This window comes from Schistocerca serialis, chromosome 5 (assembly GCF_023864345.2).
Source record: "Schistocerca serialis cubense isolate TAMUIC-IGC-003099 chromosome 5, iqSchSeri2.2, whole genome shotgun sequence".
Taxonomy (NCBI): Eukaryota; Metazoa; Arthropoda; class Insecta; order Orthoptera; family Acrididae; genus Schistocerca; species Schistocerca serialis.
This window is the reverse complement of record NC_064642.1, coordinates 496137152-496162459: the sequence shown is the minus strand read 5'-3', so window position 1 is coordinate 496162459 and position 25308 is coordinate 496137152. Positions and strand designations below refer to the sequence as shown.

The 25308-nt window shown below is 40.1% G+C and overlaps 1 protein-coding gene across 1 annotated transcript in view; it reads right to left on the bottom strand.

The window, feature by feature from the left end:
- LOC126482030 (multiple PDZ domain protein) overlaps nt 1-25308 on the bottom strand; it is a 1476438-nt gene that overhangs the window by 1132077 nt on the left and 319053 nt on the right. The window contains exon 4 of the mRNA XM_050106002.1: nt 12584-12785. Within this exon, the coding sequence (XP_049961959.1) occupies nt 12584-12785 (202 nt within the window). The remainder of the gene's footprint in view (nt 1-12583; nt 12786-25308) is intronic.

Genomic DNA, 25308 nt, shown 5'->3' with positions numbered 1-25308 from the left:
AAAAACATCCATGCCATCAATTAGTAAAAGGCACATAAATCAAAGTAATATACATTTTTACTTGGGACTAAGGGAAATACATTACAATTAGGTGTGTTCTTTATCTGGGAAGCAAGAATAATTATGATATTAATATTTAAAAATGCCATACAATTAGCAGCCATGGATGAATGTCTGCAAATTTTAACAACTGAATTGGCTTGTTATACTAAGATCATTTCACATTATTGCTATCAAACTCTGATGGCAATAAAATCACATAACATATTTTTCACATTTAAGGTGAAAAGCTAATGTACATCCTATGTAATGTAAAATACTTCATTAACTTTTACCATCTCATCACAAAATCAAATGTCAAAAAATGTAATGCAACCTATTTAATCTTTTCCAGCGCAATCAATAGATGGTGGAGGGCCCACTTATGAATAAAATGGCATTAGCCACAGGGAAATCCTGTACCTTGATAGAACAGCACACTCACTGAATAAATTATAGGAAAAAATGAATTGATCTAAGTAACTAGCAGTTGATTCTCAATCTTTAAAATGCTGGTCATGAGCAATACTTCAGCATTTCATTTTTAACATTACTGAAAAAGACTCACCAGAGGTGTGATACAAAACTTCTTGCTGTGCATTATTGTAACTACTTACAAAAATGAACTGCATTAAAGACTGTGCTAAAGAAATGAATACAAATGAAATTGGCTTTGCCTTCACTCTTCATCTCCATCATGCATCATACATATCAAAATTAGTTGTATTCAACTTCCTTCTTTAAACATGATTAGTCATGCCATTATTATAGTCTGTATGCAGCATCTCTTTTCTCTTTTAGGTCTGACACTGACAGGTTCTCTTCTTCTTCTTCTTCTTCTTCTTCTTCTCCTCCTCCTTCTTCTCTCATGTGTTCTACTATCCACTTTAGTTTTCTATAAGCTCATTTTAATACAGTATTGCTAATGGTATTTTTTTCCAATTACATTGCCATTCAGAAGTCAGTACAGTATTTTCAAAAACCTATTGTGAATTACAGTCCAATTAGTAGGCATCCTGTAACTAACTTGTACCTTCTCCTGTAATTTCATACAAAGTCGTAGTAAGAACGACTTGTTTCAGCAGTAGAAATTATGTATGGCACAGTTGAACTGCACAGTTTTCTTCCACTAATATACTGGCACATTTCTACATAGCAACATAAAAGTATGCCTAGTCATGACTAACTCAGCTTCATCAAGCACCTGTATTTCACTTCAGCAGATTCATGAGCAGCTGAACAATTCATCCTCAAATCTTAGAATAATACATGCAAGATATTTTGTACAGTCCTGGATGATGGACACATAATGAAGGATACTGAAAGTACTTTACATTACCATCTTCCATAAACTTGAAGTACTTTAGGAGATAGAGAAAACTACAAGTTCCATAAACTTAAATTGTCTACCCTCCCAAATCATCACAAGGAAGAACTGACTGAGCTACAAGGGAATCATATCATGAAAAAGTATAGGTATAAGTCACAGTTCTGACACTCTGCTTTCTTACAACAGCACAAAATTAGCAATTAAAAATACCAGCCATGAGTTTTGTTATCTATTTCAGAATCAAAACTGGTTATTTAACTCACACCCAGACAATAATTTAATATCTGTCACATACAGGCATAGAAAACATTTCTTTGGTCATTTCTTAAACTATTTCACTGCTAAAAGATCAGTGCAAGAAAACTGATCCACATATCGATACAAAATCTACACACGTAACACAAGTTTACAATAGCCTCAGCAGCCAGAGACTGTAGTCAGGTGTGTGTGAATTGCATTTGCACGAGTGTGTATGTGTGTGTGTGTGTGTGTGTGTGTGTGTGTGTGTGTGTGTGTGTATTTGCACGAGAGTGTGTGTGTGTGTGTGTGTGTGTGTGTGTGTGTGTGTTTTGTTGTTGTGGTCTTCAGTCTGAAGATGCAGCTCTCCATGCTACTCTATCCTGTGCAAGCCTCTTCATCTCTGAATAACATCTTTCTGAATCTGCTTACTGTATCCATCTCTTGGTCTCCCTCTCAGATTTTTACCCCCCGAACTTTCCTCAAATACTTAATTGGTGATCCATTGCTGTCTCATGTGTCCTATAAACCGAACCCTTCTTCTGGTCAAGTTGCGCCACAAATTTCTCGTTTCCCCAATTCTATTCAGTACTTCCTCATTAGTTACATGATCGACCCATCTAATCTTCAGCATTCTTCCGTAGTACCACATTTAGAAAGTTTCTATTCTGTTTTTATTGAAACTGTTTATCACCCATGTGTGTATTTTATCTAATTCAGATGAAGGCCTTTCTGGCTAAAAGCTTACTTGTTTGCCCATCTTTTTGTTGTGCCGATTTGCGACTCAACATCTCCACTACATGATACGCATCAATCTATTCTTTTCATACTACAGTCCCAAGGTTACAACAGGTCCACAGTAAATATCTGAAGTCTTAATCTTACATACAATCAATCTGAACTATTCCAAACAAGTAAAAAGTGATATCAGAAGCACAGACCGGTTGGCATACAATAAAGGAAAATTCACGTGAGAAATTCCTAGGCGTTCTCTTGGACATCCTGTAGGATAACATACTGATGTGGCAGCAGCACACAAACAAGTTAACAAAAAAACTAAGATACACCTTCCTTGTATTTATAAATCTGTCTCTGTGTTGACCTGCAGGCAGGATTACCAGCATGCCCCAAGATACAAATTAGGAGTGGGGTGATAGGTATATATGGAGTAAAAGATGTAATTGCACCTCAGTATAGCAGGTCACTGAATGGTGTTATCTTGGACTGATATTGAAATATAATGTCACTTTGACACTCACATCCAGAATGGCACCTGAATGTCTGCTGGGAAAATCTAGTGTCTCATTTTGAATGCATAATTTATATACTTCCACTCTGTCCTATGGGAGATGCATCTGAAGTCAAGGTGCAATAATAATATTGTGTGGAGTCAATAACTGAACATCTTGGAGAAGTCTCTTCAGGATGTTCAGATTCTGACACTCATAATATGTCAATACTTTTGCACCCTAAGTGCATTTGTGGTTAATAGTAAGAGTGATTTCAGGACAAACCGTGAAATTTACAATCACAGTTCTAAAAGTAAAAATAATTTTGAAATAGACTTTGTATTATAATTTAAAAATTATTCCAGTAAAGCTTGCAAACTTTAGCCTACAGAGCAGATATGGATGGATCGTCTCTGTGAAGAGCTGAAATAATCCTGAAACAAGGGTGTGAGGAATTGTAGTTGATGAAGGCATTAGCAAAACTCTAGCATGGTCAGCTCGCCATGAGTAGCTACTTTATATCCATCAATAGCAGTACATGCCAACATTTCAGACACGAAACTCCCAAGTCAGGTTACAAGTATCAAAAGGAAAATACTCCCAAAAAATTATACAATTCTGTCTCATAATTTTGTGTAAAATTACATTTCTGCAATGTCTTTCAAGACACAGCACTGCAGTTCCACTATTCACTGCTCCCATTTTATTTACAACTGATATGTGATTTACACAGAGTGAATGATTGATTACTACAATAACTACTCATGAACATATCGAAATCCTTAAGTGATTATTAAAACAAGACAAAATTTGCTTCAGTATAAATATTTGATGGGAATTCTGGATGTCTATAGATTGTACACTTTATCAGATACTTTAAAGGAAAAAGGAAAGAGAAAAGAAGAAGACAGGAGGATTATCCAACTCATTCTTTGAAACTAATAACACAGTGGCAGCATAGATACTTGTACACAAATTTTTATGTAAATCAATCTACGGACACGTTAAAACCATACTACTACTTTCTTTTTTCTTTCTTTCTTTCTTTTTTTATCCTACTTTCTGGTGAAGAAATGGAGAAAGTGGGAGACCTGCAGAGGGAGTAGAGAGGAGGCATAACTTTGTGCCACAAGTGCTGTGGGAAGCAGTGAAGAGCAGAAGAGGTAAGCTTCTTCTGGCTTTATGCAGCACCACCAACAAAAGAAACAGGACAAAGTTTTGACACTCATGTAGAGCACCGGTATCAGTTAATATTAGTGTACAGAGCTGAAAAATTCCTTAAATCCCATGTAATCTAAGTTACAATTATTTTCTAAACTACTGAGGCATGTTGTGGTAAAATTTCCACAACATAAATGCCATTTCCAACAAAAACGTGAACTATAGCTGACACTATGTTAAACAAGTTCTTTGACTGCAAATGTACTGATTGCTAATGCATGGATACTGCTTGCCATTTACCATACAATTTATTATTATGGACTAGATTTGAAACTGGATTGAGAATTTCTTGGTAAGGAGAGTGCAGCATTTTACCTTGAAAGACAATTCCATTGCCATCCTAGCTCTTATAAAATCACTGTCATTTTTACCACAATCAGCTGATTTTGGCTGTTTGACATTTTCAAATGTGTACTCCTATATTCATAAACTTACATTGTCACTGACTATAAATTTATAGAAACGTACATATGTCATTTTAGTATATAACTGTTGTCATAGTAAACATGAGTGATAACAACATTCCATACTTCACACTGCTTTTGAATAACATTACCGCCATAAAGGCATATACAGGGTGAGTCATCTAACGTTACCGCTGGATATATTTCGTAAACCACATCAAATACTGATGAACCGTTTCCACAGACCGAACGTGAGGAGAGGGGCTAGTGTAATTGGCTAATACAAACCATACAAAAATGCACGGAAGTATGTTTTTTAATACAAACCTACATTTTTTTAAATGTAACCACGTTAGTTTTGTTAGCACATCTGAACATATAAACAAATACGTAATCAGTGCCGTTTGTTGCATTGTAAAATGTTAATTACATCCGTAGATATTGTAACCTAAAGTTGACGCTTGAAACCTCCCATGTAATCTAAGTTACAATTATTTTCTAAACTACTGAGGCATGTTGTGGTAAAATTTCCACAACATAAATGCCATTTCCAACAAAAACGTGAACTATAGCTGACACTATGTTAAACAAGTTCTTTGACTGCAAATGTACTGATTGCTAATGCATGGATACTGCTTGCCATTTACCATACAATTTATTATTATGGACTAGATTTGAAACTGGATTGAGAATTTCTTGGTAAAGAGAGTGCAGCATTTTACCTTGAAAGACAATTCCATTGCCATCCTAGCTCTTATAAAATCACTGTCATTTTTACCACAATCAGCTGATTTTGTCTGTTTGACATTTTCAAATGTGTACTCCTATATTCATAAACTTACATTGTCACTGACTATAAATTTATAGAAATGTACGTATGTCATTTTAGTATATAACTGTTGTCATAGTAAACATGAGTGATAACAACATTCCATACTTCACACTCCTTTTGAATAACATTACCGCCATAAAGGCATATACAGGGTGAGTCATCTAACGTTACCGCTGGATATATTTCGTAAACCACATCAAATACTGACGAACCGTTTCCACAGATCGAACGTGAGGAGAGGGGCTAGTGTAATTGGCTAATACAAACCATACAAAAATGCACGGAAGTATGTTTTTTAATACAAACCTACGTTTTTTTAAATGTAACCACTTTAGTTTTGTTAGCACATCTGAACATATAGACAAATACGTAATCAGTGCCGTTTGTTGCATTGTAAAATGTTAGTTACATCCGTAGATATTATAACCTAAAGTTGACGCTTGAAACCTCCGACGTTCAGTTGCGTGTTGTAACAAACACGGGCCACAGTCGGCAAGCAGCATCTGCAGGGACATGTTTACGATGACGACCGTGTTTACGAGTGTGGCTGTAGTGCACTGTTGTGGTTTGGTCTAGCTGTCGCAGTGTCCGCATGTAGCGTTTGCTGCTACTGTTATTCTGCATTCGTCTCCGCATGCAGACCAACTGCAGTACACCATGTTACCAGACGTCTGTGATAGTGTAGTGTTGTAGGAACTGTAACCATGGTGTATTCGAACTCTGAAAAGGCAGAGATGATACTCATCTATGACGAGTGTCGACGAAATGCAGCTCAAGCCTGCAGGGTGTATGCAGAATGGTACCCGTACAGAGAGCATCCAACGTGCCGCACATTGCAAAACATCTACCGCCAACTGTATGCAACAGGTATGGTCGTAGCATGCAAACGGGTCCGTAACAGGCCCGTCACAGGAGAAGCGGGTGCAGTTGGTGTGTTAGCTGCTGTTGCCATGAACCCACACATGAGTACACGGGACATTGCGAGAGCCGGTGGACTGAGTCAAAGTAGTGTCATGCGCAAACTGCATCGTCACCGCTTTCACCCGTTTCATGTGTCGCTACATCAGCAATTACATGGTGATGACTTTAATCATCGAGTGCAATTCTGTCAATGGGCATTAACAGAGAATGCGTTGCAGTTCTACCTGTTTACCGATGAAGCGGGTTTCACAAACCACGGGGCAGTGAATCTACGGAACATGCATTACTGGTCCGTGGACAATCCTCGCTGGCTCAGACAGGTAGAGCGACAGCGACCGTGGACTGTAAATGTATGATGCGGAATCATTGGCGACCACCTCATTGGTCCTCACTTCATTGCAGAGGCCCAACAGCTGCAACATGCATCGCGTTTCTACAGAATGATCTGTCAACGTTGCTCGAAAATGTCCCACTGGAAACACGTCAACGTATGTGGTATCAGCATGATGGTGCACCTGCACATTCCGCAATTAACACTACGCTGACCCTTAACAGGATGTTCGACGGGCGTTTCATAGGACGTGCAGGACGCATAAATTGGCCAGCCCGTTCTCCTGATCTTACACCTCTGGACTTCTTTCTGTGGGGTACGTTAAAGGAGAATGTGTACCATGATGTGCCTACAACCGCAGAGGATATGAAACAACGTATTGTGGCAGCCTGCGGCAACATTACACCAGATGTACTGTGGCGTGTACGACATTCATTACGCCAGAGATTGAAATTGTGTGCAGCAAATGATGGCCACCACATTGAACATCTATTGGCCTGATATGTTGGGACACACTCTATTCCACTCCTTAATTGAAAACGGAAACCACGTGTATACGTGTACCTTACCCCTCATGGTAATGCACATGTGCGTCAGATTGGAAAAGACCAATAAAAAGGTGTTAGCATGTGGACGTAATGTGCTGTTCCAGTGTCTTCTGTACCTAAGGTCCATTACCATTCCCTTTGGATACCTACGTAATTCGGTGCTCTCCTATACACACGATCAAACAGCGGAGGAGTGGTACTCAAGCGTCAACTTTAGGTTACAATATCTCCAAATGTAATTAACATTTTACAATGCAACAAACGGCACTGATTACGTATTTGTTCATATGTTCAGATGTGCTAACAAAACTCCATTTAAAAAAAACTTAGGTTTGTATTAAAAAACATACTTCCGTGCATTTTTTTATGGTTTGTATTAACCAATTACACTAGCCCCTCTCCTCACGTTCGGTCTGTGGAATCGATTCGTCAGTATTTGATGTGGTTTATGAAATATATCCAGCGGTAATGTTAGGTGACTCACCCTGTATACATAAACTTAAAAACTCATAGCATATCACACAGAACATTGCCCTATCCAAGTTGATTCAACACCGTTGAAAGTGGTGAACGAATCTGGAGAGAGAAATGTTCTTTGCTACATATTATGAATTTTTATGGTTACTGATGTATGTCACTACAGCAGTAATGCTATTTTAATGTGTTGAGTAGCATGAAATATTGTTGTTACTTATGTTTACTATGACAGCAGTTACCTATTACACTGATAGATGCACATTTGTATACACCCATAAAAGTTGATGGTGTAAACTTATGAGTATAGGGGTACAGACATTGAAAATAGCAAACAGACAAAATCAATTGATTGTGGTATAAATTACAGTGATTCTGTAAGAGCAAGGGTAGAAAATGGGAATTGTCTTTCAAGATAATATGCTGCTACCTCCCTACCAAGAAATATTCAATCCAGTCAGAAATTTTAATGTAATTGGATAAAAATCTACTTACCATACAGCAACAAGAAAACACATATATAAAAAGTATCAAAGTTCTCAAGTTTTCAGAGCCAATGGCTTCTTCTTCTGACAGTAGGGTTGAGGGGGAAGGAAGAGAGGTTAAGAAAGAGGACTGATGGGGTTTAGGAAAAGGGGTTGAATTCACAACAGTTGCCCAAAACCCAAGGTCAGGGGAGACTTTACGGGGTGTAGTGAGAAGGAAGACTGTTGTTGAGGACTACACTGGATGAAATTTGAAAACCTGAGACTTTAAAGGTGGAAGATAGGGTAATAATAAGCAAGACTGAGATTACTGCCAAAACATCTTGCACAACTTATTAAGAGCTAAAAGCTAACTGCATGTATTTGGTAGAGGTGGGAGGGGGGTGGGGTTGGGAGGGCAGAAGATGGACAGCTCAGAAAATGAAACATGAAGAAAATTAAAAAGAGTGAAGAAAGGAATAGTTACTGTGAAGAAATGCAGAGACCAAAGAAATTAATGTAAATTATGGCCAGCTGGGTGTTGAGAACCCAGGAAATGTTGTAGCACCAGTTCCCACCTGTGGGGTTATGAGAAACTGGTGTCAGGGGAGAAGAATCCAGATTGCATGTGTGGTGTAACAGGCAGATGCACCTGTTATGTAGTAGAGCATGCTCTGCAACAGGGTACTGTGTGTTGCCAGTAGATACCCTCTTCCTATGCACATTCATCTTAACCGATAACGTGATAACAGTCATGCTGATGTAAAGGTCAAACAGTGTTTACATAACAACTTGTATACGACATGTCATTTCACAGGTGACTCTCCCTTAGATAGTATACATTTTGCCAGTTACAGAGCTGGTATAGGTGGTGGTAGGAGAGTGCATTGTGCTAGTCTTACAGTGGGGACCTTCACAGGAGTTGGAGCCATAGGGTAGAGAGATGGGTGCAGGAGGAGCATATGGTCTGATAAGGATATTGCACAGATTGGGAGAGTCACAAAAAGCTATTCTAGGTATAGTGGGCAAAATGTCAGACAGATGGACCTCATTTACTGAAATGTTTTCATCTACCTTTCACCTCTCAATAACGTCAAGAGTCGCCAGAAATGACACATAGTTTGGATCGCATGTTGAACTATAGATCCCCATACTCGAGTATGATAAGTGGGGTAGATAAGTGACCTGCAAGTTGCCAAAGTGATGTCTAATTGAAGGATTTGGTCCAGGCCAATGAGTCACGTAAATTATTATTTACTTGCCACTGTAGCTGTTCTTATGCTGGAACCTAGAAGCTTTAATCAATTTTCACTTTCTACTAAATGACAGAAAGTAATTCCTCCAACAACAGTTACATTAATCTGATGGCGTATGGGAACACCACATCCACAAAAAATGTTCGTACATTTGATCTGATATTGCCTAAACTGAATCTGGCAGTACTAATGACAGTTCTGTATAAATCTGCTTGACAGAATGAACCACTGTCAAGGCACCCCTTTATACAATGGCTTTCCCTACTTCTCCTAGCCATGTCATCATAGCAAGGAATATCTACATCTACATATACATTTATACTCTGCAAGCCACCCAACGGTGTGTGGCGGAGGGCACTTTATGTGCCACTGTCATTACCTCCCTTTCCTGTTCCAGTCGCGTATGGTTCGCGGGAAGAACGACTGTCTGAAAGCCTCCGTTCGCGCTCTAATCTCTCTAATTTTACATTTGTGATCTCCTCGGGAGGTATAAGTAGGGGGAAGCAATATATTCGATACTTCATCCAGAAACGCACCCTCTCGAAACTTGGCGAGCAATCTACACCGCAATGCAGAGCGCCTCTCTTGCAGAGTCTGCACTTGAGTTTATTAAACATCTCCGTAACGCTATCACGGTTACCAAATAACCCTGTGACGAAACGTGCCGCTCTTCTTTGGATCCTCTCTATCTCCTCCGTCAAACCGATCTGGTACGGATCCCACACTGATGAGCAATACTCAAGTATAGGTCGAACGAGTGTTTTGTAAGCCACCTCCTTTGTTGATGGACTACATTTTCTAAGCACTCTCCCAATGAATCTCAACCTGGTACCCACCTTACCAACAATTAATTTTATATGATCATTCCACTTCAAATCGTTCCGCACGCATACTCCCAGATATTTTACAGAAGTAACTGCTACCAGTGTACATTTGATCTGATATTGCCTAAACTGAATCTGGCAGTACTAATGACAATTCTGTATAAATCTGCTTGACAGAATGAACCACTGTCAAGGCACCCCTTTATACAATGGCTTTCCCTACTTCTCCAAGCCATGCCTAGACAGCAGGTACCAGAACACATAACCAAATTTTCATCAGCGTCCTACCTTGCAGACACTGTGGCTATCATCATTTGGCTTCTACATACATGTTGAGTAACACATCACTTTACCAAAAGTGGTATGTTACATCACAAACCACACAGCTGTCACTGCTGATATCTTCTTATAGGTCATGGGTGGGAACATATTCATGGTTTTTGGAGGCAGGAATGTTCAACTCCACTTGGTATACAGCCAACAGATGTTTCCAATGCAATTACCTACTGAAGCTGACATTGAAGTAATCACACTTTTTCACCAGAGATTTTTTGTCACAAGGTGATTTGTCACGAACACACCAACAAAATCTCTAATTAAATTTTTGTAATATTTCTGTAATGTGATATTTCGCATATGTGATAGATTGTGTGTCTCTTATTCATAAGCTATTATAACCCCCATAATTTGCTTCTATCAGTCTGTAATTTCAGAAAACTGTATGCGTACTATGACTCCTCATGTGATTTTGGAAAAGATTCTCACTCAAATGAAACTAATGAGACTATTAGAACTGTTCAGTGCTTTCTTTTTGTCACTTGGTATTCTGTCTCTACTGTGAGTGCAGATTTAAGTCCATTAAACATTAAAATTAATGCAATAAACTGTAAAATGGACAAATTATTTTAAAGCTTGATCACACTTTTAATAAAGTGAATTAATTGAAATATAATTTCCTTGTACTGACTGACACCACAACTTCCACACAACATCATCATCTTACAGCATTCAAAAGTAGCTGGAATCGAAAAAATACAGATGCTTGCTATCATCTGCTGTCACATCAGCTGAGAGAAAATCACTGCTTACTATCATTAAAAAAATTATTCATTTGTTCAACTTGTTCATTAAAAAACACCAGTGCCATGTTTCAAACAAACTGATATGTGAATTTCAGAAGAATAAATTGGTAAGTAAATTTAAATGACAGTAACATTTTTCTTCTTAGTTTGCTTAGGATCTAATTCTATTTCAAGCAGATAAGAAGCTGAGTTTCTGTTACAGAAAGTACTCTTGCTGTCAATAGTAGAGTTCGTGAAAGAAGATCTCTGACAGCTCACAGCACTGTTGCCATCTTTCATTTGTGAATCACATATCACAGCAGACAAACGCAATAGTCATCTATGGAGCCACAATAGAGCTGAGGTGTTCCCACTGAGATTCACACAAAATCATTTTACATTATTGTTGAGGTAACCAAGCAAAGCAGCCATACCAAGCACACTATAGCTGTCAGGGAGCTTCTTTCACTGACTATACCACATATCCACTGCACTAGTAATTGCACCATGCGTGCCATATCTCAACAAGAATAAAAGCAGTATCTTGTACTTCCTATTACAGCAGCCTATTTGACATCTTTTCACTGCAAACAGAGTTTGACAAGCCATCTCACCATACTACAATGAAGTAAGACTTACTCAGTGAGCACAGACAAATTAGTATACATCGCCACTAACGCTGCTTCTAGAAACCAACTAACAGTGAGAAACATAGATTTAAGTGATATATTCAGTTTTAAGAAATATGCATTATCAGTGACTGAAAACAGTGAAACCAAAATGTCTTAAATATATACAGTTGTTCCTTAAGGGAAGAAAGATATGGAAAACATACATTTTTAAGTCATCACAGCTGGCTACAGAAATGCTGATGTGGTGAGCATGGGAAGAAAGATCAATGATAACAGGTAAAGGCACATAACGTACAGGGAACAGAGCAAACATGCTGAATCAAGTGGATCCAAAGCATTTGCGTATATGGATCTGCAAAAGAAAAACTGAAGGAAGATTAGTTTTTGAAGTTTTATCAAGAGGTAATCTGTTAGAGACAGGATCTGCAAGGGCAGATAGATGAAAGAAGGAAAGACAGAAGACCAGAATAACTTTATTTTCATAACACGTGAGGAAGATAGAAATGAAATTACCAGCAGAATAAAACACAACAGGCAGTAAAAAAAAAAAAGAGCTGCATGGATATGACAGCACTTTTATAATGGGAATTCTGTACAGAACACTGCAATATAAAAAGAACACAATGTGTGCAAGCAGCAGAAGGGTTACAGCACAAAGTAGCTCCAAAGAAGCTACTAAAGGGCATAATGGCATGCATAAGCTGTGAGACAGCAATGCTTGGGAATGAATTAATTCAGCATCAATTATCACATAAAACCATGACTAATAAAAGCACTCACCTGATATCAGTGTTAAGAAGCTGCGCTCTCCGTAGGATTGCTCTCGCTTGTGAGTTTGTAACTTTGCGAAGACTTTCATTGTTCACAGATAGCAGATAATCTCCAGGAACAATGCGACCATCTTTCGCCATAGCACCTCCAGGTGCCACAGACACCACAAGCATTCCATTCACACCCTTGTCCACTGAGTCAATGCTCAATCCTTTTGAAAAAAAAAATTCTGAATTTAGCTCAAAAAAGATAAATGAGAATGACAAAGTTAAATTTAAAACACAAAATGTACAACTGCATAAAAATACTAATATTCATGTTGCAAATAATATTGTGAGTGATTACAAAATGTCTTAGGATGTCATTCGTATAAGTCTACTTTGATGGAGACACTCACTGAATTGTAGCAAAAGGATGAACCATGAACCAATTTAACTAGTTAAAATCCTCTTTGTGGCAGGCTCTCTGGCACTCGTATTTGACTTACAGCACAAGAAAGTTCAGTAAGTATGACACATCATCATCTGTAATGCAGTGCTATTTCAGCATCCCACTCAGTGTGTGTTGATCATAATCTTGTTCTTATTTCTTTATTGTATTCAGTTACAGCAACAAAACAATTATCCTGCATTTAATGGGCATACTTTATAGTCATTAATTCTGTGCATTATGTATTAAACACAACATGGTGTAATTATAGAAAGACAATGAACAAATGAAACATTTATTTACTTCATGTTCTGGTGATTCAGGTTGTGAATATGTTACGGGACATGGAACAACGTCAGTTTTACAAGTTTGCTGTGGTTACCTTATATGGTGTTGTGTAAATAATACTAATATACCTCATATTGAAGAACCTGCAACTTACATTCTTGTACTCAAAAATAGAATTATTTACAAATGTTTACAATAATAAATAGGCATGCACACAAGTAAGAAACTGGGAAAGTATCTGAGTGTTACAGGTACATGGATACTACAGTGAGACTCAGGAACTCTTCTACAGTGTAAAATGACACTTGCCATAGGAATATCTTGGCATTTTTAAAATAAGAACTCGTCATCCACTAAACACTTCATCTGAAAAGGAAAGACATTAATAATCTTACATTGGCTGTACCACACTCCAGTTTATATGCACAGAGTGCATGTTGTATTTTCTTCTAGTATCATGACTATGATTCACATGCTTAGCCAAAATAATCACTTTTTGATAGTCTAGTATAACTGAACAGATAAAAAAAATGTACATGCCAAGTGGTTGCAGGAGAAAATATCTAAAAATTATGAACATTTGCAAGCTTTAGGAGCCAGTGGCACCTGCTTCTGACAAAAGGGTTGAACAGAAGTAAAAAATATGAAAAAAAAGACCTGTGAGGTTTAGGAAGTGGAGAGAGTTAAGGGAAAGTCACCCAGAACTCCGGTTCAGGGGAGACTTACTGTAAAGGGTGAGAAGGAAAGACGATTGTTGGGGACTGCACCACAAGAGAGTTTAAAAAACCTGATAGCTCAGAAGTGAAAGGGTAATGAACGAGGCAGAGACTAGTGTCAAAACATAGTGAAACACTTACTAAGGCCAGCGTATCATAAGTGGCAGGCAAGTGGAGGTGTTGGTTGGTTGGTTGGTTTGTTTCAACAGGTGGATGTGTGAGGTGGTGAGGGAGGGGGGGGGGGGGGGGGGGGAAGAAGAATAATAGACAGATTAGAAAGTGAAACACATAGAAAATAAGAAAGGAATACTTACTGAAAATAAATGCTGTAATTGAAGAAATTAATGTAAATTAAAAGCTGGAGGATGACAAGAACCAAGAACATATTCTGACACCAGTTTCCTTCTGTGGTGTTCTGAGAAACTGATGTCATGTTGTCAGGAGGGAGAATCCAGATGGCGCATGTGGTGAAAGAGGTACCAAATTCATTACTGTCGTGTTGTAGGGCATGGGCTGCAACAGGACATTGTGTGTTGCCAGTATACACCCCTGTCTATGCCCATTTGTCTCAATAACTTTGTGGTAGTCACGACAATGTAGAAGGTCTAACAGTGTTTACATAACAGCTATTACATGACATATGTTGCTTCACAGGTGGCTCTCCCTTTCATAGTATGTATTTTGCCAGTTATAGGGCTGGTACAGGTGGTGGTGGTGGGAAGGTGCATAGGGAAAATCTTACAGTGGGCATGGTCACTGATGTAGAAGTCAAAGGTTAGAGAAGTAGGTGCAGAAAGAGTTAGGGTCTGACAATGATATTGCAAGGATTGGGCTCGGAAGGGGGATGAAAAGCATTTCTAGGTATGGTGGGCAAAATGTCCAGAGGAGTGAACCTCATTTCAGGGCCATTTCTGCCTACTTCCGCTATACCAGACTTCTCTCCTTCTTTAAAATCCTGCAGTTACCTGCCTCTCAAGTTCCCTTGTGTGGTACCATCCATCAAGCCAACCACAAACTGCAACAACAGGCCATGCCAAGGCTACCTTACCTTCTCTTAAAGTACCTCAACGGTGGTTTTCCCATTCCTGTCCATCTCCAGCTCCCTAAACAGCCACACCATCATCCACCACTCCTCTTCTAAAGACTGAGCTTGACCAATCTTAACATCCTCAAACCTTCACCACTACTCTCCAGAGAAATGGTACAGCATGGTCACAAGAACCAGCCACAACAGTACAGTGTTCTCAACTTTCTTCTCAGACACCCTTTGACCGTAATTATCTGTGTTATCCAAGGCTCTCACTTTCAGCCCCAAACCTGTACTTAATCATGCTGCTTTGGTTAAGAACCTACTTTCCTTTACATAAAATGTCAACTGGAAATATCAGTTTGCAACTCTATCCCATAACCTTTCCAACAGCAAACCCCGACATTGAACACTGCCCTGAATAGTTCTGATCACAATCCCAACTTGATCCACCACCACTACCTCAAAACCCCTTACAAGCCTTCCAGGAATTCCTAAAATCCAGCAATTCTTTACAACCCTTTCTAAGTTCCCTACAACATAACACTCATCTCTCCTCTGCAGAACTCCATGCTCTTTGTTCTCTAAAAACTGATGACTTTATAATTACCCTCCCAGCGAACAAGAGATCCACCACAGTGGTACTTGCCCAATTGAAGTATGTAAGTGAAGGCCTATGCTGGCTTTCTGTCACTTCTACATACAGCATCTGTCATCACGATCCCTTCCCTGTGATACACACTGACCTGCAGTCTCTTCTTATAACCTTAGGCCCCTCACAAGGACAACCACCTCAATCCATAGAATTTCTTACCTCACTCAAATCACATACTCCCTCCTTTTATCTTCTTACTAACACTGATAAACCCAATCACCCTGGTTGTCTCTTAATTATTGACTTCAAAGTGCCCACTGAATGTACATCTGTCTTAGTATAAACAGCTACAACCCACAGTACAAAGATTTCCTTCCTACATTAAAGACGACAACCTCTTTCTAGTTTGTCTGTGCCCGTCCCACTCCCACCACACACCTTGCTTGGCATCACTGGTGCTACCTCCATCTATACCAACACTCCCTATGTACATGACCTGTCTGCAGCTGAACATCACCTCAATTGCACCTGTCTGAATCCAAACCTATGACATCCTTCCTGCTCACCTTGCTCAACTTTACGAACAGCTACTTCACCTTTGAGGGACAGACATACAAACAGATCAGGGGCGTGGCCATTGGAACCAAGATGGCTCCTTCCTATGCTAGCCCTTTCATGGGATCCATAAAGACTTCAACCTCTGGAAATTTTTGGAAATTTGTGCAAAGTTCTTATGGGACCAAACTACTGAGGTCATTATTCCTAGGCTTACACACTCCTTGATCTAACTTAAACTAACTTATGCAAAGGACATCATACATATCCATGTCCAAGGGAGGATTCGAACCTCCAATGGTGGGCGAGCCGTGCGAACCGTGACAAGGCACCCGAGACACGAACCAAGACAAGGAAGTTCAGACCGCATGGCCAACCTCTGGTTTGGTTTAGATACAATGATGACATCTTTGCCACACAGACTCACAGTGAGGCTGACCTGTTAAAATTTTTGGACATCTCTAAATAAATTCTCCTAGTTAAATTTTTTATGGTGCTATTCTGAATCGAATGCCACTTTCCTTGATGTTGAGCTCTTCCTCACTGAAGGTCACACTCAGCTTTCAAATTAAACCTACTAACAAGCAACAGCACTAACATTCTGACAGTTGCCGTCCTTTCCATATAAAATTTTCCCTCCCACACTGCCTCAACATTCGAGGAAATAGTATTTGTCCAGACACAGACTCTTTACAGCAGTACACCATTTTTCCCACCTCAGTCTTCAGTGTATATAAATACCCCACAGGGCTAGTTCAAAAGCAGGATTCCCAGGCCATCATGTCCAATTGTGGTACTGTTGACCCCTCCAAAAAACAACTTAGGAGTACACCTCTTGTCACTCAGTACCACACTGGTTTGAATCTATTCATCAGCTACTCCGACAGGACTATGATTTCCTAAAATCATGTCCTGAGGTCTATTCTATCTGACATTTTGCCCCGCCCTCTCCTCCAATCTCCACAATATCCTGATCAGACTCTATGCTCCTTCTGCAATCATTTCTCTACCCTTTGGCTCCCACCCCAGTGATCACCCTTGCTTTAAGATTTGCCCTATGCTCCCTTCTACCACCAACTACACCAGCCTTGTAACTGGCAAAACCTATACTGTCAAACAGGGAGCCACCTCTGAAATGATGCATGTCATATACCAGCTTTTAAGTAAACACTGTTTCACCTTCTAAAATGTTATTATGTTAACCGGGGGCCTAGAAACGACGGAGAGGCTCCGTCCCCACCGCAGCCGCAGTGGTGCGCAACCCCACGACGACTATCGCAGTCCACTTCACCCCTCCACTGCTCCACACCGAACCCAGGGTTATTGTGTGGTTCAGCTCCCAGTGGACCCCCCAGGGAACGTCTCACACCAGACGAGTGTAACCCCTATGCTTGTGTGGTAGAGTAATGGTGGTGTACGTGTACGTAGAGAACTTGTTTGTGCAGCAATCGCCGACATAGTGTAGCTGAGGCGGAATAAGGGGAACCAGCCCACATTCGCCGAGGCAGATGGAAAACCGCCTAAAAACCATCCACAGACTGGCCGGCTCACCGGACCTTGACACTAATCCACCGGGCGGATTCATGCTGGGGACCGGCGCTCCTTCCCAAAATGGTATGACTACCACCAGCTTTCAGTTAGGATGAATGGGCATAGATAAGAGGATGTATATTGGCAACACTCAATATCCTGTAGCAGAGAATGCTCTAAAACCTGACAGTCATGACTTCGGTGCCTGTTTCACCACAAATGCCATCTGGATTTCTCCCACAGACACCAGTTTCTCAGAACGCTGCAGGTGGGAACTGGGTTCTACCCTCTCATCTGGTCTTAATCTACATTAATTTCTTTGGTCTCCACATTTATCTCCAGTAACTATTCCTTTCTTTGCTCCTTTCTAGTTTTCAATACAGTATTTATTTTATGACCTCTCTATTTTTCCTCACTCCTCACCTCAATCTGTCTATCTTTTATAATACACTTAGCTTTCTGCTCTAGTTAACTCTTGTACTATGTTTAGTCAGTAATCTGTGTCTTGCTTGTTACCTTATCTTCCGCTTCAAGTGCTCAGGTTTCCAAATCTCATGTGGTGCAGTCCCCAAAGATCAGCCTTTCCTTCTCATCCCGTTCAGTTTAAGTCTCCCCTGACATAGGGTTCTGTGCAACTTTCCTGCAACTCGCTCCATTTCCTGAACCTCACCAATCCTTATCCTTCATCCCTCTCCCTGCCCTTCAACACTTCTGCCAGAAGAAGCAGCCACTGGCTCCAAAAGCTAACACATTTCCTTAGTTTTTGTGTATGTGTCTTCTGTTGCTGCTTGGCGAGTATATTTATTCTCCATCCAATTATCTTACACACACTATTAGGTCTAGAAAGAAACTTTTTTCCCTGATTAAACTCATCACGGAGAATGTATAGCTACTGTGCAGTAAATGTGACCATTTCAATTTCCTTAAAATGATTTATGCATTTGTTTCTGTGGTGGACTCCACTCATGATTCTTATGGCTCTTTTCCTATGTATTTCTCCAAAATATTATTCTGTATGCCATAATGGCATTGAAATAATTATAATAAGCTGATTTAATGGTTTTGATATTTCTGTAAGAGTAAACAAAGTGTAAAGATAAGTTGTAACACAATCTGAATGGGGTTTGCTATCAATATCTAAACCTAAGTATTTTTAAGTATCCACCCTAACTATCTGATGGTCACAGTTTATCTCATATTTCTTCATCTTTAGTGGTTGTGTGAAACTGAATAAAGTTTTTTTATCGTAAATAAAAGAAAGATCATTTACATTAAACCAGTTCACATGATTCCTAAAAACCTTATTCGCTGACAACTGAAGTTTGTTTAGTGAATTACCATTATGTAACACAGTGTCATCAGCGAAGACATGAATTTACAGTACCCTGTACAAAGAAGTAGATAATTAACAAAAATAACAAGAAGTTGGAGGCCCAGAACTGAGGTCTGAGGCACTCCATGCACTTTCACTACTATTTTTGAAAGGTCAGCTACACAAAATTCCAGTGTTTTCTCATTTTGCACTGATGATCAAAAGCTAAGAACATAACCACAATAATATGATCGTTATATATCAAACTTCCTCGAATTTCACATACTGCACTCTCACCCCCTTTCCTCTCAGGATCTGGAGTACAGACTTTTATTCATTACAGAATTCCCACATTCTTCCAGGAGTCAGTTGAAAACCATCAGTTCTCTGTAATATAATAATCTTTAGCGTCACCTACAAAATTTAGTTTTTGCATGCACTATACCACTACACCCATTCTCTCATCCCCTGAAACCTGTCTCGCATAGAGATCACCTGAACAATGCCCTCTCATGCTTCTGATCCCACATATACTTGCTTACCAGCCATGGGGAAGTATCCCTTGTGTTGCACAGTACAAGTTAACTAGAACTGGTAGAGCACTTGCCCACGAAAGGCAAAGGTTCCAAGTTCGAGTCTCGGTCCGGCACACAGTTTTAATCTGCCAGGAAGTTCCATCCAAGGCTAGGGGTTTGAGTGTTTCATTCAGTCCTCAAATAAAGAATACATATCCTGTAATTCTTTCTGCTTCTCGTTAAGTGATATTCTGTTACTAAATGTTTAATGCAAAAGACCCAGCTTCGAAATCATTGCCAAAAGAAGTTTGACCCTGTCAATTTCACTGACTGCTTCACAACCTATGCCATCTTGTTTGTCATCTGTAATGCCATTTCCCAAAATTACAATCACAGAAATGAAATCAAACAGTGGAAAAGCCATAATGGGACTGTAACAATATTATGAAAAGGAAAGTTGCTACTCACCATACAGCGGAGATGCTGAGTCACAGATAGGCACAAGAAAAAGATTTGTCACAAATAAAGCTTTTGGCTAGTAAGGCCTCCATCAGCAATAGATGACACACACACACACACACACACACACACACACACACACACACACACACACACACACACTCATGCAAACGCAACTCACACACGACTGCTGTCTCAGACATCTGAAACCACAGATATTGTTTCTCTTTCAGTGCAAAGCTCCTACTCAGTTTCCACTCGGCCCTGTTCTTGATCTTGGCACCTGTACTAACTCATACTTTTTTTTTTTTTCTTTCAGAGGGCTGATGCCACATATCTTTGGATCAATAATGAAATGTTTGACACCAAAATGAGTGAGGTCACAGTATGTAAAGAAGGCTTCAGACACTCATGCAATCATCTAAATGGTCACCAAATTGCTGTATGTTCCACTGAGAAAATGTGCTGTTACTGTAAAACTAACTCATTCCATATGACAATATGAGACTGCAATTATGATGTATGGACCATCCAATAACTAAACCAGCTGTGATGGTTGCTGACCTTATTCCAGATGAAATTAAAGCACCATGTGCTTCCCTTGTGATGATAGCTTGCAGGCAAGTTGCCTGTGAGATGCATGTGAATGAAACCTCTGGCAGCTCACTTCCATGTCACCTTCTGTTCTTCACCCAGTTTCTGCAGAGTACCCCAAAGATGATGTACACTGGCTTTAACCAGTGTGGGAATTGGGCAAGGCCACTAGCTGTTTCGGATGGTTCAAGATATTAGCTCAAACATAGTTTTAACTGCTACAAATCGTGATGCTCAGCACTGGATCACTGACTAGATGCAGTGATGAACTGACCCTAGTTCTCAAACCCACCACACCTGTGAAGAAAAGCATGTAGAAAACACAGAAATACAGGACAGTGGACAGTGTAACGAATTAATAAATGATGGTTCATTCAATAAATTCAATGTTGTAGTTGATGTGTGTAAGAAGCAACACATTTGTGTAGTTTAGATGATGAGCCATTCTGACCATTTCAGGCGTGACACCACTGACACGTCCACCATGTAAACAGTACTTATATGGATTTGAAGGTTGAAGACCAAGCATGACCCAGCCAAATGTGTCACCTACTAATTGGTCCAAGCCAGTGCACATCATCTGTGGGGTCCTATAGCACTGTTCTGCAGAAATTGAGTGAAGCGAAGACAGTGACACAGATTTGAGCTGCTACAGATTTCATTCACATGTGCTTCATGGCCAACTTTCCTGCAAGCCACCGCCACACAGAAAAGACTTGGTGCTTTAATTTCATCTGAAATAGGGTAGGCAACCATCACAGTTCATTTATTTATTAATTATGTATTAATTATATATTATAGTAATATACATTAATTAATAATTAACACAATAATATAATAATAATTAATAATTAATAATTTTATATATTATATTAATTACACAATTGAAATCTCATATTATCACATGGAAAGAGTCAGTTTTATAGTAGCAGCACATTTTCTCAGAGAAAAATATGGCAATATGCCGACTACTTACATGATTGCATGATGATTGTCTGAAGCCTTTTTTATGTGCAGTGGCCTCGCTACTTTCTACATCTTTCACATCAACATTACATTCACCCAAAGACATGTGGCATCAGCCATTTGAATGAAATGATATGACGACATGAGAAAGGAATTAGTACAGGTGTCGAGTCAATAGCAGGGCCTAGTAGAGACTGAGGAGGAGTTATGGAGTGAAAGAGAAACTGGTTGCAGTTTTGGGGACTGGTATTAGGGGTGACAAATGAGATGGCTTAGGTTGTGAAATAGTCAATGAAACTGACCATGCTGTTCTGAGCAGTATGCTCTACAACTGGAAGGACAAGCTTCTCACAGTTCCGAAGCTGATCCTTTTGCATTGATATATAGGAAGCTGCTGGTATCAGAAGGGCTTAAGGATGGGCCAGAATATTTAGTAAGTCAGATGAACAGTGGAATATCACTGTGTGAGGAGCAGAAAGAATTTCAGGAAAGATATTCTTTATTTCAGGACCAAATTAAACAGTCAGAACCATAGCAGTGGATGATCTTCAGTAGTTTTAATCCAGAGTGGTACTTTATAATCCAAAGGATGCTCCCTTGTGGCTGGTTAGTAAGTGTGTGTGTAATCATATGCATGAAAGGATATGGGTCAAGTGATCTCTTTTTGCATCAAGTTTCAGGGAATAAGTCACTGGATGTAGAGTGTACTACATTTCAGCGAGGCCTTTGCCAGCACCTTTGGTATAATGATGAAGCAACTGCATGCCACTGTTTACGGTGTTCTGTAAAAGACAAAATTGTAGAGAAGAGACTTCTTGGGGTGGAAATTACTGAAGGGAAATTGTTGTTACTGTCTGTGGTGTCACCGCCAGACACCACACTTGCTAGGTGGTAGCCTTTAAATCGGCCGCGGTCCATTAGTATACGTCGGACCCGCGTGTCACCACTGTCAGTGATTGCAGACCGAGCGCCACCACACGGCAGGTCTAGAGAGACTTACTAGCACTCGCCCCAGTTGTACAGCCGACTTAGCCAGAGATGGATCACTGACAACTACACTCTCATTTGCCGAGACGATAGTTAGCATAGCCTTCAGCTACGTCATTTGCTACGACCTAGCAAGGCGCCATAGCATTGGATATTATTTTATATTGTGGTTATAACATGTACCATCAAGAGAGATGTTCTGCAATTGTGGATTAAAGTTAAGTATTACATCAACTACGTACTTTATTTGCTACTATTAATTCCTTTAACTGTTCCAGACCTCACGCCAATCTGCGTGAGCTTAACGCGTGCCTTTCGGCTTCCTCTCATTGTGACTTGGCTGTCTTGCCAAGTCACAACACTGTCTGCCTTGGTGGCTTGAAATTGACAGGGGTTCTTATGGGGGCCATCGAAAAGGTAGTTGTTGAAAGTCCAGGAAGAGAGTTTATTGAGATAAAGAGGATCAACTGAAATGCAATGGCAAGAAGATAATGAGGTTATGAAGGTACAAGAACAGACTATTGGAGCCAAGTGACCAGATTAAAAAGGTCCAGTCAAATTAGTATGTCTACAAAGGATTCCTCTATATGCTCTATGAATACATTGACAAATGAGGATGTCACAACTTAAGCTTCAGAAGTTGTAAAGAAAAGCACATATTAAAAGAACATGGACATGTATTGGTCTGGAAGTTTCCAGGACTGGCTTAGGATTTAAACAGGTATTGGAGGTCATGGTACATTTTGGAATGAGATCACTACTGCAAAGCTGAAGGTGGAGGTGGAGGTATGTGACAGTTGCAGACACATTTTACTCTGTAGTAAGTGGCATCCATCATGACAGTTGAGCAACGTTTATGTGCAAGGCAAATGGACAAATTGTGGTGGGGTTTGAAGTTCTGTATGTCTACTCTTTTAGCCATCAAGTAGTTGGTGCCACTGAGAAGGGTTCCAGGATTGAATGTTGAGGTAGGTAGCGGTGAGAAATCCCTGGAAAACTATGAGATGGCTGCAAAGTGGCAAAATCAAACTCTCTCTCTCTCTCTCTCTCGGTGTGTGTGTGTGTGTGTGTGTGTGTGTGTGTGTGTGTGTGTGTGTGTGTGTGTGTGGGTGTGTGTGTGTACTCATCTGACTTCAAATGTTTAATGTGAAACATGTCGCATTATGACTCAGACAGGCTTCAACCTTGTAAGAGATAAAGAATAGTTTTTATTAAAAAAATACTTTTAAATAATTGCAGGATCACCAATCCTTTAAGTGCATTAATCATCTGCATACACTGTACGTCTCTACAGCAATAATGATTTGGTTTAAGTACAAGGCCTATAGTTTGGAGAAAAAGTAAGATAGCGCACAAAGGAACCAGGAGATTCCAGCATCTGTAGAATATGCCCATGTAATTCTGAGAAATGACAAAGTAAAACACAACTACAATTATGGAAAGGATAGATTGCTACTCACCTTAATGATGACATTTCGAATTGCAGACAGGCGCAACAAAAAGACTGTCACACATTAAGCTTTAGGCCAAAGCCTTCATCATCAGAAAAGAAAAATACATGTGCATTCACACAAGCAAGCACACCTTAGATACACAAGACTGCCATCTCTGGCTGCTCAGACTAGATTGAAACTTAAATGCATCAAACAAGAACAAACTATCTGTAATGGTGCAAGGAATGGGGAAGCATAGCAGGGTACAGATGGGCGGAAGAAGAAACAGGGCTGTCTGGTGGAATGTGCAGGAGCTAGAGGTGGCAAACAGGCTAATTGGTGCAGCATCAGGAGGCTGTGGTGGAGAGAAGGAGGAAGGGGGGAAAAAGGGAGTGGAAAGGAAAGGAGGAGAGGAGGGGGAAAGATCAGTGAGTGCACTGGCACTGTTGGGTGGGGGTGTGGTGTCAGTACATTACCATAGATTGATGCCAGGATGATTTTGGGAACAGAGAATGTGTTGTAATGATAACTCCCATCTGCACAGTTCAGAAAAGCTAGTGTTGGAGGGAAGTACCCAGATGGTCTCAGTTGTCAACCAGCTGTTGAAATCAAGCAAGTTATGTTCAACTGCACACTGTGCAACAGGGTGGTCGCCTTTGCTCTCGCCACAGTTTGGCATTGGCCATTCATCCTGTTTGATAGCTGGTTGATAGTCATACCAATATAAAAAGCTGAACAGTGATCACAGCAGAGCTGGTACATGACATGGCTGCTTTCACAGGTGGTCCAGCCTCTGATAGCGTATGATAAGCCTGTGATAGGACTGGAATAGGAAGTGCTGGGTGGGTGGATTCGGTAGGTCTTTCACCTGGGTCTTCCACAGGGATATGATCCCTGTGTCAAGGGGTTTGGAGTGGAAGTGACACAGGAATGGACTAGGATGTTGCGGATGTTGGGTGGGTGATAGAACACCACTTTAGGAAAGGTGTGAAGGGTCTTGGCTAGGATATCCCTCTTATCAGGGAATATGGTAGATAATAAAAGCCTTGACAAAGTATGTGGTTCAGTTGTTCTAGTTCAGGATGGTACTGAGTGATAAGAGGGCCACTCCCTTGTAGCTGTTTCCTGGAGGTGGTGGCAGGATTTGTGGTGTGTGGAGATATGGCATGGAAAATCTGTTTGTGGACTAGGTCTGAGGGATAGTGGATGTCTGTGAAGGCCTTTGTAAGATCTTTAGTTTATGTGAAGGTGGTGGCAACTGTCAAAATGCAGATGCTGTTGGTGGCTAGTGGGTCTAATGTGGATAGAGGTGTGGATGCACCCCTCAG